Here is a 17,957-nt window from a genome sequence, read left to right as displayed (position 1 = left end):
GAAAGAAAGAAAGAAAGAAAGAAAGAAAGAAAGAAAGAAAGAAAGAAAGAAAGAAAGAAAGAGAAAGAAAAGAAAGGAAGGAAGGAAGGAAGGAAGGAAGGAAGGAAGGAAGGAAGGAAGGAAGGAAGGAAGAAAGGAAGAAAGAAAGAAAAAGAAAAAAGTGAAGGAGCCACTTCAAAGCAGTGAAGCGTTTCCTTGGTACCGCTGTGCACCGCTTCTGTCTTAAAGAGATCACGTGGGTATAGCTGCACACATAAAAATGGTTTCATTAAAAGCCTCCAGTCATTCATTTTACTTATTAGAGCCACTTCACAATGATATTCACAATGGAACTCTCAGCTGTCCCCAGCAATGACACTAAAATACAATTAATTCCTCTTCCCGAGGAGTCTATAGGTATGCGCTGGAGGTATTGTGTTAATTGCCGCTGCTTCATACCATGGCTTCAATTAGGAATCAAAACGGGAGCAAGATAAACATGGATCCCATTAAGTTCCAGAGGACTTAAAACTGAAGTTTCTGCCCCTGCCCCACTCCCTCCGTCCCCAATCCTCACGCTGATTAGAAACACAGAGGGCTCCATCTGGGGAACGACAGTGACATCCAGTGGCCACGAACTAGAACACACCAGTTACAAAGCATCATTATATGAGAGAAGGGCAAATGTTTGTTGAGGTACTGATACTTTAAATTCAATGTCCATAAAGCTGTGTGCAACTAGAACCTCATCGTGACATGATCCCAAGTCATGCAAATCAGAGATTCGTAACAAAATCAGGATGTTTCGCTGCCTCTGATGATTTACTCTGGCTATTAAAATTCCCAGCAGAATACTATTAACAATTATTTGCCAGAAGAGATGAAATATTGATATTGTATTCAGAGTTCCAAATGTCATATTAGCGTTTATGCTGTGTACAAATTCAAGGATAAGTCATTCCAACGTGATCCTCTTGCTCAGCCAAAAGCAATAGCTGGCTCTTGCTAGAAAGTGAACTGGGTTAGATCAGTTGGACTCTGGTAATTTCAGTACCACCCTGGTAAGAAAAATTTATCTGCAAATGTTTTTGAGGATTCAAAATTTTAACTTGTTCTCACACCACAGATGAGAGACAAAGATGGAGAGTGAGAAAGAGACAAACCAACTACGGGATCCCAGGAACATGAGGAGAAAAAACTCACTTCAGTGGAAAATGCAGACTTTAGACTCTGAAAGGACCTACATTTGAGCAATGCTTGACTCTAGGCAAGGAATTTCATCACTGAGTTTTTGTATTCCTGTATGTCAAAGGGAGATTAGAAAACACATCTTGCAGGGTTGCTATGAGGCTAAGGGATGAGAGCGTCTATCAAGATTAATGTTCAACCTCTCACTCCGTGCCCTGCACATATAAGATACACGTTAATAGTAGCCATCACACATACATTCATATTAAAACTACTAATAAGACTGAAGTTTCCTTTGCCACAGAAAATGTCACTCTGAAAACAGACTTTCGATTCCATAAACCTACCATATTTTGAATGTCAAGTGCTCCTCCATCCGACTTTAGTAAATTTGTGCCGTGTTTTAAGGGATCAAAAGCAACAATGGTAGCACATTTATTAACAACATAAAATGTCTCTGACACCTTCCTAAGCTTATCTTGGTCATTAATGTGACCTCAAGTGCAGAAAACACTTAACTCTCATCTATCCCACAAGGCACAATGATCTCGCCTATAAGGCTTCAGGGTCTCACAAATACCACACCTCATACCAGGGTAGACTATCCTGTGAAGATGGTCCAACAGGGCATGTGCAACTAGGAGAAATGACATACTGGCCAGGATTGATCCAGGAAGCCACAGGTAGTTGGATATAGAAGCAAACAAAGTTGCTTAGCCTCTAAAAGTTTGAATTCTGGCCTTCTGAGTAGTACACAGTTGACTCTTGAACAATGTGAAGCATAGGGGTACGGACCTCCCCTTGCAGCCAAAATTCTGTATGAAACTTTTGACTCCCCTAAAACTTAACTACTAGTAAATAGCCTACTGTCGACTGGAAGGCTTACTGATGACATACACAGCCGATTGATACATACTGTGACGTTACATGTACTAGATACTATATTCTTACAAAAGTAAGCTAGAGAAAATAAATGGTATCAAGAGAATTATAAGGAAGAGAAATAAATTTACAGTACTGGATGGAATTTATTTAAAAAAAAACAACACACATATGAGTGGATCCACGGAGTTCAAACCCATGTTATTGAAGGGTCAACTGTACTTTCAAAACTAAATCAGGATCATATTGCTCTCTGACTCAAAGAACTCCGTTCACTTTCTCTCTCACTCAGTGTAAAAGTCAAGACCCTCTGGGGCCTCTGAGACCCTACACGAGCTGGTTCTACAGTAGCCCTACTGAAGTCCACTCCATCACCCCCCACCTTACTCCAGAAGTGCTGGCCTTGGGCTGTGGCCTGAACACAAGCACGCTGCCACAAAGATTTTCCTCCATATCATGCTTCAGGGACACCTTCCCTGATCCCTCTAGTTGAAATGCATCTCTCACTCACCCCTAGCATGCTCTTTCCTTCTTCTGCCCTGCCTTCCTTTTCTCCCCAATACAGGCAACTCCAGCTTTTCAAAAGTTCACATTACACCTCTTTGCTTTTACAAAAGACCTACATTAGTATCTGTTTTTGCCAACCAACAGAAATCCAAAGGGGAAGGGGGGGCTGGGTGGCTCAGTCGGTTAAACGGCTGCCTTCAGTTCAGGTCATGATCCCAGGGTCCTGGGATGGAGTCCCGCATCAGGCTCCCTACTCAGTGGGGAGTCTGCTTCTCCCTCTGTCTCTCCCCCCCATTCGTTCTCTCAATCTCACTCTCATGCTCTCTAAAACAAATAAAATCTTTAAAAAAAAAAAAGAAAAAAGAAATCCAAAGAGGATTTCTGTTTTTACAAAAAAGGTGAAAAGTGAAAATGCCATTCAGCGTTTGCTTTGCAGTGAGCCCTTATAAAGGCCATGTGCACCACGGAGCCGCAGCGAGAGTGGTCCCGCCAAGCTCCTTCCAGGGAACCACACTCAGCTTCTCAAGCATCAAGCCCCTGCAGCTTTGAATTTTGTCTGTGAGCATCTGTGCTTTATCTTGATTTATTTTGTGCATCTATTGGCAAGATGTGTCCTAAGATACCCGAAAATGCTAAGAGAGGTTATTTCTGCTCAAATATTTTCCCATATAAATTAATGGTAAATGCCTCTTTGCTTTATACCATTTCAGTTTACGAAGGTTTTCATAGGAGTGCTCTACTTTCAGACAGCAGGAGAAACCCGTACTTATCATCACCTAAGGGATTACAGATTTTAGTCATGTGTCTCATATCTTTCTCTTCCGAGAAGTATGCAAACTTGCAAGGGCAGTGTTTTTTGTCTATTATCATGTCTATTATGTACCCCCAAGATCCACACACAAAATAGGCTTGGTATAAAACAGTCAGTAAATATCTGCTAAACTGTGTAAGGAAGTCAACAGGAAAAGGCAGGAAGAGTTCCTAGTTTTTGTGGAATCTATAAAGTGAAAAGAAAAAAAACCCTCAAGATGTATTTTTAGGTGCACACACACACAAAGAAGGTAGTCTACAAAAGTAAAAACAGGTTATGTTAAAACAGAGAAATTAAATAAAAATAAGTAAGGAAAATAGAGATATTCATTAGCTATCATCATCTAACATTTCAGTGTATCCTTACAGAAATAAAGCAGCTAATAAATAAATAAAAGAAATGGAAGCTGGTAAATCTAATATGCATTAGTATTTGGAGAGCACTATGTCAGCAATTTTTCTACTGTTTAAAGATATCATCTGAGGGCCGCCTGGGTGGCTCAGTCCATTAGGCGGCCCCGGGACTGAACCCCACAGCGGCTCCATGCTCAGTGCGGTCTGCTTGTCCCCCCCCCTCCCCCTTTGCCCTTCCCCCGCTCACGTGTGCACAGGCTCATGCTGTCTCTCTCAAATAAATAAAATCTCTTTAAAAAGAGATATAATCTGGGTGAAAACAAAAGGAAAGAAAAAGAACACAAGGAAGCTGTGGAACTCAATTTCCTTCTCATAACTTTTGGTCTAAATGCATGGTTGATGAAGCCAGGAGACAATATCTCATATCTTTGACTTTATTTCAGCATTTCCAGAAAATACAGTAATGGAGAAATATATTTCTATTTGATGCCTATAAGTTTAAATTTAGTATGTAACTCAAATTAATTCTCAATGTTCCACTTTAGCCTCCACATTAAAAGAACCTGTGCACTTTATTCCTTAATATAACTTGCTGTGGTCTCAGTAAAAACTGGGGCTTGATTTACAGAGTAGATTTTTATTATTAAACTTCAAGCTATTTGTGAGCAATAAACTATAGTGACTATAACCAAAAAAATGTAAAGTTGTTCCAAAAGAAAAAGATTAAGGGTATAAAATACTGTAATTACATATTATGCTAATTAAGAGCTGTAGTCTCACAAGCATATGTAAAACTAGTTTAGAATATGGCAGCTATCTATTCAGAGTTAACACTATACTTTTAGGAGATGAATGGTCATGAATAGAAGTCAAATTAGTGACAAACAGCAATGCAGAAAATATATGTTGAACATTTTCTGCCCTAGGAAGGCGAGACGGCACATCACACTGGCGGGTAATGGCATACCTTCAAGAATAGGTTTTCTGTGAATGTTACTTGATAAGAAGGGGGGGGGGGAGGATTTTGCAGATATGATTAAGGGATCTTGAAATGAAGAGATTATCCTGGATTATCCGGGTGAGCTCTAACCGGTACCATTTTTATGAGAGAGAGGCAGAGGGTGACTTGACACAGACAGAAGAGGGAAATCCAGTGTGACCACAGAGGGAGGGACTGAAGTGAGTCTGCCGGAGCCAAGGAATGTCAGCGGCCCCAGAAGCTGCAAGAGACAAGGATCAGACTCTCTCCTGGAGCCTCCGGAGGAAGTGCATCCCTGGCAATGCCTTGATTTCAATCAAGTGATACTGATTTCAGGCTTCTGGCCTCCAGAAGTGTGAGACAATCAATTTTGGTTGTTGTAAGCCCCCAGGTTTGTGGTCGTTTGTTACAGCAGCCACAGGAAACGCATATGGAATTCCAAAGAATCGAATGGCATTACCATCACAAACTCCTTTCCTTTTCACTACTTATTATGGAAACATGTTTTTTTTTTTTTTTTTTACACTCATACCTGTAAAAATAAGAAAAGGTGAAAGAAAACTGGTGCCAAATTCTGTCTCACTCTAGTAGCAGGACGAAAATCATTTATACCTTATTTTAAAAAATTGGGGGAGAAACTCTCTACATTTTACAACACAGAGATGCATTTTTTAAAAAATGCATTTTAAAAAATATGTTTCGAAGGGCGCCTGGGTGGCTCAGTTGTTAAGCGTCTGCCTTCAGCTCAGGTCATGGTCCCAAGGTCCTGGGATAGAGCCCTGCATCGGGCTCCCTGCTAAGCAGGGAGCCTGCTTCTCTCTCTCCCACTCCCCCTGCTTGTGTTCCTGCTCTCGCTCTCTCTGTCAAATGAATAAATAAAATCTTTAAAAAAAAAACGTTTTGAAAGAATACTCTTTATGTTTATGACTTTAAAATATAGAGGAGATACTTAATTCTTCAAGAAAATTTTAGGGTACACACACCCATAAAGAGAACCAGTGTGGATACTTCCCATGTCTGCATGACAACCAATTCAAAAAGTAATTCAAATAACAGCTTGTTTTATTAACTTCTCAAAAAAAATGCTGCTTGTGCCACCAAAGATTATTACAAAATTTATCTATCAATTTGGACTCTATGTTTTGGCTCCCAAATTCTCATAGAGCATTATTTAAACAAAGAAGTATGGGAAATGTGTAATATTTCTACCCTTACTTTCATTTTGTGTTACAATCTTCTCCCAACTAGCAACACCAAATAAAGAAAAGGACTATTCACAATTCTCTTCTATTTTTCTATGTCTGAAGAAAATCTTTGCCATATGATGAAACTAAAACAAACAGAAAAGCAAGGATGTGGATTATGGTTCTGTATCCTTACCTAGACCTATGTGAGGCAGATGCTCAAAAAGGGTCCAGCTGTGGTCATCGATGTAATGATTCTTCAGGATCAACAGCTGGCAAACATCTCGGGCAGTTATGTCACTGGGTACCTCTAAAGCCCGGCTGGCTTCATCTTCACTGTACACTTTAATTACCTGTATAGGTAGAAATAAGAAAATGAGCTAACATATCCTATTAAAAATATCATTCTAGTAAGTCATCAAACTTACTGGTTGAGCTGATTACAAAGTCTTTATATGGATTCTTATGCATTAAATTTTCTAAAACACTGAATAAATGTTGCCTATCTAAGACTTGTTTATCACCTGTCAAAACCGCTTTGTCCGATAACTTCCACCCTCTTCTCTTCAGTGTCTAGATGAGAGGACATTCAATGACCATTCAACGTCATTGCTCTACCATTCTGGTCTATTAAAAAGCTACATATCTCTTAACAACATGTAAAATGTTCCATTCCATACTTATATCCTGTAAATTATCCAAGTAATATGGTCAATTTATTCCCAGATATATACAGGTAGTAAAAGCAGTAAGTAGAATCAGCCTTTATGAAAAGATTTCTTTATTTCAGGTTATGGAAATTTTGGCAAAGACTGGTTAGATGTATACCAGATTCTTTTTCTTTTTTCCTTTACAATTAGTTGTGTCCATGGGATTGACTTTTAGTCAATGGAATGTAAGCACAATCAATATTGCACTTTCGGGCCTAGTCCATAAAAACCTCCCACATATTGTTCCCCATTCTCTAATGCCAGCCTCCCATTGAATAGAAATGACAAGGATCCAGAGGGGAGAAAAGCCTTGGGACAGAAGGAGCCTTTGTCCCTTCATGACCACATGAAAGCTGCCCAAATAAGAACACCCATATGGAACTTTGACATGAGCAAGAAATAAACTTTTATTGTGTTTACATACTGTGAATTTGTATTTATCTATTAAGGCAGCTAATGTTACCGTAATTACACAGAATTAGGGAGAATTTCATACACAACACTCCCCTCAACATTTACCAAGTTGTGCTATGTGCTAGAATTTCCACTATTAATCATATAATTATTCCACTAATTATATTAATTAATTATAAGAAGATAAATACCTATGATGATAGTATAATAAAAGCAACATATACGCATAATACAAGTGGGAAATGGTAAGAAAATTCACTATAAGAAATACACTTGTTACAAAAATATAGACATTTCAACATTTTTAGTAATTGAAACAAATGCAAATTAAAATGACGTATTAATTCTATCCTACTAATTTTTTTAATTACACTTAATAACAGTGTGATGAAATACTTGCTCTTCTCTCTTACAGTGATAGAAGTGATATAAATTGGTAAAACTATTTTGTACACCTATTGGAATGTATTCAAAAGCATTAAATGTCCATTCCTTTGACTCAGTGATTCCACATAGTGTAAATTATCTCAACTCCGTCCTAAATGTGGAAAATGGCTTCAGGCATAGACCTATCCAGCAGGCACTACATATAGTTCTATCAATCTAAATACTCAACAATGAAAGAATGGTAAATGATAGCATTTTCCTAGAATGGAATATTACATGGTGCTTACAAATGTTATTCAAGGAAATGATACAGGAACTTTCAAAAATTCTTAGGTAAAATAAAATCATGACATATAACAAAGTATATTTTGCATGGTACAGGGCAAGTTTCCTTGTGGGACTGGCTACCAGGCACCTACCTATCTTCTAACAATATTCTGATCGCCTTTTAGAGCACACTGCCTCCCTCGCCGTCAGTCTTTCTGATTCTGGCAGCTCTGCCGTCAGCTCAGCCATGGAGAGCTGGAGCTGTGGGGACTGGCTTGGAAGAGCCAGTTGTTAAACATTCGGGAACCGCAAGCCAGGCATCCATCTTGAAATCAGCCACAGTAGGAGCTTGGATACCAAAGAAATTGGTAATCGCTACAAATAGGCCTTTTTTAAAAAACAACATTATTTTTAGGGCCAGTTTGCCAGTGCACCACTGCCTCAGATGCGATAGTTATTATCCAGACTGGTCAACCAGCACCCAGAACCCCTCTGGTGACAGTAGTTATTTCAGAGAAGGGCACATGACCTAATCAGAACCAGTCAGAAAGGCAGTCTGGATATCTGTTCACATAACCATAAAGTGGACCCTCTTTCCTACTAGACAGATGTAGGATGAAGCTGTTACTGTTCACAAAGAGAAAGACTGTGGGAAAATGAGGTCCACATGGAATGAGCCATGCTAAGAGATGGAAAGAGTCCTGAGACTATCTCTGAGCTCCTGGATCAACTGAATTTGATTTCTTTGTGTTTTTATCATAGATGTGCTCTGAGGCTCTAAATGTCTGGTGGCCACATCCACCTACTTATCTCTCTTGCTCTAGCCATGGACCCCCTCCAATTCAGTCTTCATACTGCTAGCAGAATAAACTTGCTAATTGCCAATCCAATCAGGTCATTCTGCTACTAAAGTTCTTCAATGGCTCCTCGTTGTCCTAACTCACGTAGCTCATCGTGTTTACGGAGACCTCTTACAAGGTACATATCCTTTGCTAAGTGTTTTAAAACAAGGCTGACACAGACAGAGACTGTTGTTTCCTTCAGAGAGCTTAAAGTCTAGTGAGGAAAGCAGTATTTTAAAAAAATAATTATAAACTGGGGCATAAAAATGCAGCATATTACTAATCATAAAATGAGGTTAGGAGAGACCTGGAAGATATCCGTGAAAAAGCGATATTTAAGCCAAGACCTGAAGTAAGAGTGGGCAATAGCTAGGCAAAGGGAAGGTGAACGCACTTCAGGCTAAGGGAACAGAAGTCCCTGGGTGCACTGGTAAAGAAGGAATTTGGCAGGTTCTAAGACTGAGAGGAGTCAGGGAAGGCAGTTGCAGCAAACAGGGAGCCTGGTCCTAAGGAAACTGAAGTGGTAGGTAGGATGGCGGTGATAGGGATGTATGGTCCTAAGTTCAGAACTGACTTAAGAACCATCGAGCTTTTAAGTAGTAAACAAATACATAGACATGGATGCATCTGGCGAGGGAGAAGAGGAAGAACAAAGGAAAAACAGAATCTAAACTGAACCCTGAGAAATACCAATATTGACTGGTGACTTAGAGGCAAGAAAGTCTGAAAGATCAAGTGAGGTAGAAAGGGAACCAGGAAAATGGGAACCCATGGAATAAAGCCCAAACTCTAGCATGCACACAGCATGGACCCTCTCCAGGAAACCAGCCTGCAGAACAGGACATCCTAGCCAAATATGACAGGTACTTGCAACCTGTTCTTTCTTAGTTGCATGTGAATTATCCTCTACTTGGAATCAACACTTCAGCCTCCAACAACATGCTTTATTTGGCAAATTCCTACTCATTATTTGGCCCCAGTTTCCATGGCTCTGCCTTGAGAAAGGCTTCCCTGACTACCCAAGGCTTTGTAATTTACAGTGCCCTTTTTCCATGCTCTTATTTTGTAATTTTCTATTTGCATGTCTTTCTCCTCAACTGTACTAATAATAAAGTCCTTCAAGGAAAATCTCTGTTTACTTATCATTTGACATCATATTTCAGGTACCTAGCCCAAGGCAGTGTATGGCTTACTAAAGATCTTTGGAACAAATGAACCCCTGTGTAGGTACCTTTGTACCCCTGTAGTGCCAATCAAAGTGTTTTTGACATAGGAGGGACTCAATACATATTTACAAACTTCAAAAATATTTTGTCACAAAGTATGTGATTAAATTGTTATGCTTGGCAAATTAAAATTATTTTCAATGATCAACAAATAAACAAGTTTTCCTATAAATATAGTTCCAGGTAAGAATGGACTCGGTATCGCTGTTTGTGGGCAGTTCTGAGTTGTGAAGTCACTGAGGTTGCTATATGGAGTCATATGAAGAAGATCATGAAAATACACAGCCAAAATCAGGTGCAATTGTTTGAGCTTTCACTTCAATTCATTCATTTTCTGGTTAACACATGTGGTTCACTAAAATCCCAAGATTTGCTTGGAATTTCAGGGCTTCCCATGATTGCATGCAGGAAGGCTAGTGCTCTTAAGTGTGTGTCTTGAGGATCTGTATCCATGCTAGACAATTGGTGGGATTCTAAGGGATGCTGTCTGCTGTATGTCCATGTGCTGTGGAACACTGACTGGATCAGGCCCTGGTGCACACTCCTGACAAAAGCAATGTGAAGATGACCACTCCTGAGAGGGAAAGAGGATCCGAGCCTGTGGCTGTTCCTTCAGGTGGTACAGTGATGAGCCACTGTTTCAATTTCCTCAGAGGCCACTTGGCAAATCCCATGCCAGGAGATGGAGGGGAAATGAGAATGACATGGGGGCCGTTGGGAAGGTTCCCAGTAATTTCTGACTACCCATGTTTTCTTCCAGTAAACTCCCATCACCTGGGCTAACAGAAGTATGCCTCTTACTTTTCATGCTCTATCTTTTATATCAGAGGAATTTAGAAATTAAAAAAACAAACAACAACAACAAAAACAAAACAAGACTGGAGACATTCTGAAGACTAAACCAAATTCAAGAAGTGGACAAGAACTGAACAAGAGGTAAATTTGGGGAAAATGAAAAATGTATCTAACCAATTAGGAAATGCCATTATTTTCTTTAGACTACGTTTTACGAATTTGAAAGACACAGGTTTCCAAGAATCAAAACACATACATTTAGAAGGGCTAGGCCAACTCAAATGTTTGTAATAGATACATGTATTCATTTTAAAATAAATAACACCTGCTCAAAGAAAAGTTTAATATTTTCTTTTGAGCTCCATTTCAAACTCATATTCTTAAACTCTTATTTAATTCTGACATTTATCCCAAGTACACATTTACCTAAGAATGATAAAATTATATTTTAATTGATATTCCACAGCTGTAAATCCCTGTCATCTCTCAAATCTACTCAATAATTGTGAAAAATTCCTTATTCTACAAACGGGTGCCTTGTTAAAAAGTCTCATTTTATTACTGTTTTTTTCTTTCTTTTTTTTTACTATTTTTTTCCTCCTTAAAATCTATGAAAAGGGGAAAGATCATCTAGGCCTTAACTCTCTAGGAGAGTTGAATATGCCTCTTGCCAAAAGTATTACACAAAACCGTCTTATTTAAAAAAAGAAGTCAAGTCATTTCCTCCATGGCTAGTATGGATTAAAACTAAGTTAAAAACTTTTGTGATTAGGTAAAAACAAACAAACAAACAGCAGGGCTGTTCTTAATCATTAGAGCAAAATAGTGGTATCCTGTCTCCTCTACATACTGAGTGGTAAAAAAGAGATCTTAAAATCATATAATTATGATACTTAATAAAGGGATATTATAATTTCCAGTTCGGTGGTCCCAATTCCCAGCTTGCTTTATAAAGCGAAAAACAGGGGGAGGAAAATATTATTCATACCAACTGATCATTTGAAATTATATGCCAGTTGGAAGAAATGCTGCCTGACACTAAAGAAGAATAGGAACTTTCTCCGTTTCATCAATGAATAGATACCTGACCAGCAAGAGATTTCAGTGCTTCCCATGATTGCATGTGCTGATAAGTGATAAGGTCTGTCCATAACATCCCCGCAGCATAAACAGAGAAAGCGCCCAAGGACAGCCAACAGTGTACAAACGAGCTGTGTTTAGGCAACCCTTCCATGTCACTGTAATCCTGACAGTCAGGGCAACCTTGGCCTTTGGAGGGGTTTACAGCTTCAAAAACTGCACTGGGAGCATATGGTGTCTAGCAGAGCAAATGCACTACACAGACACAGTAACCCCTGCAGGGGATGTGCTCGAACGTGGGTGGAACATGATCTCTGTTTTGGCTGACATCCTTATCGAGGTAGTTTATACACTTTATACTTCAATTCCCCTCGACTGCCCTCCATAAAAGTGGAGGCAAGAGATTAAAAACCCATATTCAAAGCAGTAGACACAACAACGTTCAAATATATAGAGGTGGCAAGAAATAGTTAACTTTTTAGAAGAAAGCTTGAGGTCCCTAAAGCCTTGAGACTAAAAGAGATAAAATATTTAAAATATAAGACAACAGCTATTTCTGAAAAATAAAGAGATCAAATTTGAAAGTCAATTCAATACGTATCACCTTGCTCCCCAAAGCATGCGTCGGATTCATCTGCTACAATCACCAGAAATTGATTCTCAGAACAGATTATTCGAAAAGCCTTCGGAAAGCACTGGGCAAGAGCCAAACTGTCGGCCTTCCTCCTCCTCCCTGCAGCCCCCAGGAATGTGACAGGCACGGGAGAGCAAGCTAGTTCCTTCCCAACCTGGATTCATCCTGGAACATGTGAAGCAAAGTCAGGGTTGTCATCCGGTCATGGGTCAATGTCACAGAGCAAACGGGGGGCAGTGGACCCCTTGGTAAGTAATTAGCTACAGGGTAGCTTTCTCCCACTTATCCTTTGTCATTTCAGAGATGGGAGGAGGGAGCAGGAATAATCATTCAGCAGGTAAAAAATGAGCATGGATTAAGCATACATGACCAAGAATCCACAGAATGAGAAAAATTAAAAGAAAAGAAGGAGGATGAGGAGGAGGAGGGGAAGGAAAAGAAAGAAAGAGGAAAAGAGAAGAAAAAAGATCATTGGGACATGGTTATCTTCTGTGTCAAAGTTTCTACTTTGGGAAAATTTAAATTTAATTTTTAAATTAACTACATTTAAATACTACACTTAATATTTAATTAAACATTGATTTTTATTTACTACTATTTAGTTTAAAATAATTTAAACAGCACATTTAAATACCAAGGCCTTCCCATGATGAAAAGTATATAACTTCTAAAAAGAAACATTAATTTATTGTATCTATTAATTATATGTTGTTCACATATGGTTAATAGGAAGTAAGAAATAAGGCCCACAGAGGTGTGATGTCACCTAGGTCCCGAAGTAAAGCTTATTTTTACAGCTTTCTACAGTAAAGCTTATTTCTTTAAAAGTTTGCCATCCAAGTGCAGTAGGATTATAAAGCAATCTTTTAATGTTTCCAGGGTTTTTTTTTTTTCCTATTATTTTCAACAGATAGGCAATGGACCTAAATCATGAGAAATATTTTTATATCAAGGTCAGAGTAGCCCTGGATTTTTACATTCTTCTAAATAAGGAATGCAGTGTTCTAAGATAAAAGAAGACATTCTTAGATATTTTGAATTAAGCAACTCAGTGTGTTCCCTTGAAGGAAATGGAAAATAATATATTCATTATTACTTATTCCAAATCTCTAACAAAATGGTATATTTTAAAAACAAATTCTGTTCCAAAAGACCCTAACAGCTCAAGGAAAGCTACTGCTTCTTTATTGCCACCTTGTGTTATTTTTCTAGCTGTCAAATATTTATTAAGAGCAAAACAGTACAGAGTTTAGAGAAACCAGGTTATAGGGTGTCTTAAATTCTCTCCATTAAAAAATATTTCAAAAACACATTTTAGGGGCGCCTGGGTGGCTCAGTTGGTTAAGCGACTGCCTTCGGCTCAGGTCATGATCCTGGAGTCCCGGGATCGAGTCCCGCATCGGGCTCCCTGCTCGGCGGGGAGTCTGCTTCTCCCTCTGACCCTCCCCCCTCTCATGTACTCTCTCTCTCTCTCTCATTCTCGCTCTCTCAAATAAATAAATAAATAAATCTTTAAAAAAAAAAAGAAAGAAAGAAAGAAAAGAAAAGTAACTGCCTCCCGGGTGACTGGGTGGCTCAGTCGGTTAGGCGACTGCCTTCGGCTCAGGTCACGATCCTGGAGTCCTGGGATCGAGCCCCGCATCAGGCTCCCTGCTCGGCGGGAAGCCTGCTTCTCCCTCTCCCACTCCCCCTGCTTGTGTTCCCCTCTCTCGCTGTGTCTCTGTCAAATAAATAAAATCTTTAAAAAAAAAAAAATTCAAAAACACATTTTACTTGAGCATAAAGAGTACATGTTCAATTAGTTATAAGATATTAACTCAAAACAGAAAGATATGAATTCAAAATAGATACTGCCGCCAATTTCAGAACTACAGAAACCGACCGGCACAAACAGCTCTATCCCATATCCTGTGGCTCTTGTCAAATGTATGCCCTGTAATCCTTTCCTTATTCTCTAACTCTGAACATACTATTTCTTCTCAGTGTCTTGAAATAGCCACGCTCCTTCCTGACACAGGGCCTTTGCATACACTACTAGAGCTGCTGTCCCCCCACCCCCACCTTCTACTTTCCATCCCTCAGATGAACCATCATTTCTGTGGGGAAATTTCAGTGACGCTCCCAGTTCAGTTCCAGGCCCTTTGTCCCACGTATGTGTGACCACAACTATGTAAATGACCATCCATCAGCCTCCAGTGCTCAGAATGCTGCATGACAGCAGGAATGACGTCCATGGCTGCTTCCCACTGTGGCCCCAGCAGCTGCCACAAGGCCTGGCACGCAGCTGATGACCAAAACTATTCTTTTAGTGATGAATGAGCCCATCATGCACAGGCCCGTAGAAGACAACACTAAGGATTCCTAAACAGTAGCTTTGAAACCTCATAGGGCTTGAAAACCCCCGAGGGAGGAAAAAATACATTGAGACCAAAGAGAAAACATAGGCAAGTTTTCATGAAATCTGTGAACTGAACAAAGGTGGATAAGGTGATTTCTCTGGCCCATTTCAATTCTGGTATTCTGTAAGAATTCACAAAAAAAAAAAAAAAAAGGTCAGAGGACATCTGGGCAGGACAAATATTTATGAGCAAAGACACCAAGGGCTGAAGAAGCAGAAACACATGCATGCAACGATAGACCACTTTACCGAGATCAGGGGGACTAAGCTATGAGGAGCAGGTGAGGAAGCGCAGGGGTCAGGAGGCCTGCAGAAGGCGGGTCCTCACCCAGCACTGCTGGACACTGGTTTCCATCAAAGCAAACCAGGGAGGAGGCCACCACAGATGGGATCATTTTTTAGATAAACAAATGACAGAATGCCTTTCTTCAATGGCTGGAAACAGAGAATTAAGTTTTAAATGGTAATTTTATAAGAATATGATTACAAAGTGGTAAGAGAATAATGATAAATAACCACATGATGACCTAACCATTTGGGAGCAGGTTCTGTAAGTAACAGAAAGCCTACCCTACAATGGCCTATTGACCAAACTGAGGCTAATTTTTCTCTCACATTCAAAATCAGAGGCAGACGGCTCTGAGTTCGCCGAGGCAGGTCCATCACGTCACCACTGGCTGAGACAGGCTCTTTCCATTAGTCTGCAGTCCTCAGGGTCCCAAGCTGGATCATCCCCACAGCATCTCTGTAAAAACTCTGAATGTGTCTACATTTGTATGTCATTTCATCTCAACAGGAAAACCACAAGGCAATCAAGTTGAAGGACCTGTGTTAGTGGAGATCCATGTAGAACCTCCGGGAGTTCGGATATAAATTCAAAATGTAAGGATGGAGATTTAGGATGTGTTCATTTGTTTCCTATGCAGCACTGAGCCAAAGGGGCCCAGTGTGGTAATGCCCCATGGCTAGATGGCAAAGGACTGAGCACTGTCACACCTGACAGCTTGGAAGAGCGACATTGCCAAATCGTGGCCTGGCCAGGCTTCCACCCAAGAGAAGAAAGCCAGTCTGCAGGCCAAGGGGCAGGCAGAAAGTCCTCTTGATGCCCCTCTACTTTATTTGAGCCTCCAACTCTGTTCCTGACCCTTTCTGCTCTCCTTCTCAGGCCAAGAGCCCCACAGGCTGCTCCTTCCTTGGGCTTCCTTTCTTCCTCCAGGGTGGCAAGAAAGACTCAAGTATGGGTTCAGTTTTGCATAGAAGAAATTGGGAGCCCTTTCCGTATGCTCTGTTATGTGGCAGGGGGGAAAAGGCAAAAGAAACAGCTCCAATTTCATTATAAAAGAAGGCACACACTAAAAATGAAGTCTAAAGCTACCCTAAAGCACGCACACACATATCTACATATGTATATAGACGTGTTATTTTAGGACCTAAACCCAATATGAATAAAGATGGTCAAATCCCAAATCCCATACTCATGTTTCCAATGACTTCATCACAGGAGTGTTCTCTGAAGCCTCAGTGTTTTTAAAACTCATGTAATTGTGCTAATTCATCTTTGAAGTAAAAAAAACCTTCACAAGTGCTCATGCTTATTCAGATTTAAAGCAGAAAACCACTGGTCATGCTTATGTTGGACACAGTGTTATTCCAGTATCTCATTTCAGGTTTTAAGCAATCGTGTATTCCCAGAATACCCATAAGACACATCTAAGCAAAGAAAGTTAAAAATGGTGTCACACAGTGGGAAGGACGAGTTGGGGAGGGGTGGAGGAAGGGTTAAGAAGAGAGGGGGGCAAACAGGAAGAGAGGAAAGAAAGTATGTATTAGTGCCAGGGGCACATCGGACATTTTACTGCAATTCTTGGGCTGCCTGGTGTCAAGTGAAGCGCTTTTAGGAACTACCTTATTTTACTAATTTTTAAAAGCACGTTTCCTCACATTTAACTTCTCTGAAACTTGGAAGTAACTTGCCATCAGTGGTATGATCGATATAATTGGAAACATATAAAATAATGACACTTCTTGTAATTTAAGGTACCATAGGATTAATGAAATATGCTGTGTTCAGTGTTTCTGGGACATTTGGGAGATATTATAATAGTGTATATATATTATATATGTATATATATACATATCAGTATAAACTTACAATAGCATACAAAATATCACTTTCTAGGCCTAATATTCCCATGCTGTGACAGCAGTAGAAGCAAGTGATTTATAACCATTTTGGTCATTTTACCTTTTCTTCCTTTTTCTAAATATTTATTTTATATTGGTGCAAAACACATATAGAACATATTCCTGTAAAAGAAATATAATCAATACTGTTCGAAACACAAAACAGTAAAGGTCAAAAGGACTCTTGGAGAACATCCACTGAAATCCTCTCATTTTACAAACAAAGAAGCCACTTCTGAGGAGGGTCTGACTTGCTTGGGGATGTCCAACTATTCCCTGGCAGAGCCAGCCAGGGAATCTGTCTCCGGGCCCCTCCCTGACCCTGTTCTTGCCACTCTGTTCCTCCAACGTTCATGCTGCTGTAAGCTGCTGCTTCTATATGGCATCCCAGATAAAAGTATTAGATAACTAAAAACCACAGCATAGAAATGCACATATGTGCCCAGGCACCCAGCTTTTTAAATGTCAATATAGGTTGTTCTTTGGGTTTCACTTTTTGCAGCATTAACTTGCCCGAAAAATTGCATGTTCTGAAACAGCCAGCAGAGGGAGTCTTTACTTCTCAGTGAGCACAAACAGAGAAAACAGGATGTTTTGAAAACTACAACTTTAACATTGTTAACCCTATGGACGTCCTATTATAATTACAAGAGTTTTAAAAAGTTTAAAGCCATTTTAAAATATTCTTAATTTGAATGTTTCAGATAAACCATGTGCACATCTTCAATAAGGATTTTTTTTTGGCTATATATATATATACATATAAATATGTATAGTATATATATACACACATATATATATGTATATATATACTATACACATACACTGTATATAAAGTCACCTCAGTAACAACCTTTCCTAGAACTCGAGCTGGAGTTTCTCCCTAGTATTTTAGAAAGATGATGTCAAAATAATTCTTTGAATCTTGATAGAACTACCCAAACGAATTTGACTTCTGAAACTATAAAATAAAATTCTTGATATTTTCACAAACACAATTGAATGTATATGTCCAAACACACATGCTGATTAGGACGCATTTATACTCACTCTCTGGCAATGGTATGTGTGCCAAAAATGATTTTCGAATTCCTCTTTAGGAACTGTCTGAAGAGCAAGTATTATTTGTTTCTATCT

General features: G+C 39.5%; 1 protein-coding gene across 2 annotated transcripts in view; it reads right to left on the bottom strand.

Moving 5' to 3' along the window:
• GRB14 (growth factor receptor bound protein 14) overlaps positions 1-17,957 on the bottom strand; it is a 115,414-nt gene that overhangs the window by 36,892 nt on the left and 60,565 nt on the right. For both annotated transcript variants that reach the window (XM_035007878.1, XM_035007879.1), the window contains one exon: positions 6,080-6,236. In XM_035007878.1, coding sequence (XP_034863769.1) covers positions 6,080-6,236 — 157 coding nt within the window. The remainder of the gene's footprint in view (positions 1-6,079; positions 6,237-17,957) is intronic.

Source organism: Mirounga leonina, unplaced genomic scaffold, assembly GCF_011800145.1.
Source record: "Mirounga leonina isolate KUSES-001 unplaced genomic scaffold, KU_Mleo_1.0 Mir_151, whole genome shotgun sequence".
NCBI lineage: Eukaryota > Metazoa > Chordata > Mammalia > Carnivora > Phocidae > Mirounga > Mirounga leonina.
The sequence above is the reverse complement of the archived record's forward strand: the minus strand, read 5'-3'. Positions and strand labels throughout refer to the sequence as shown.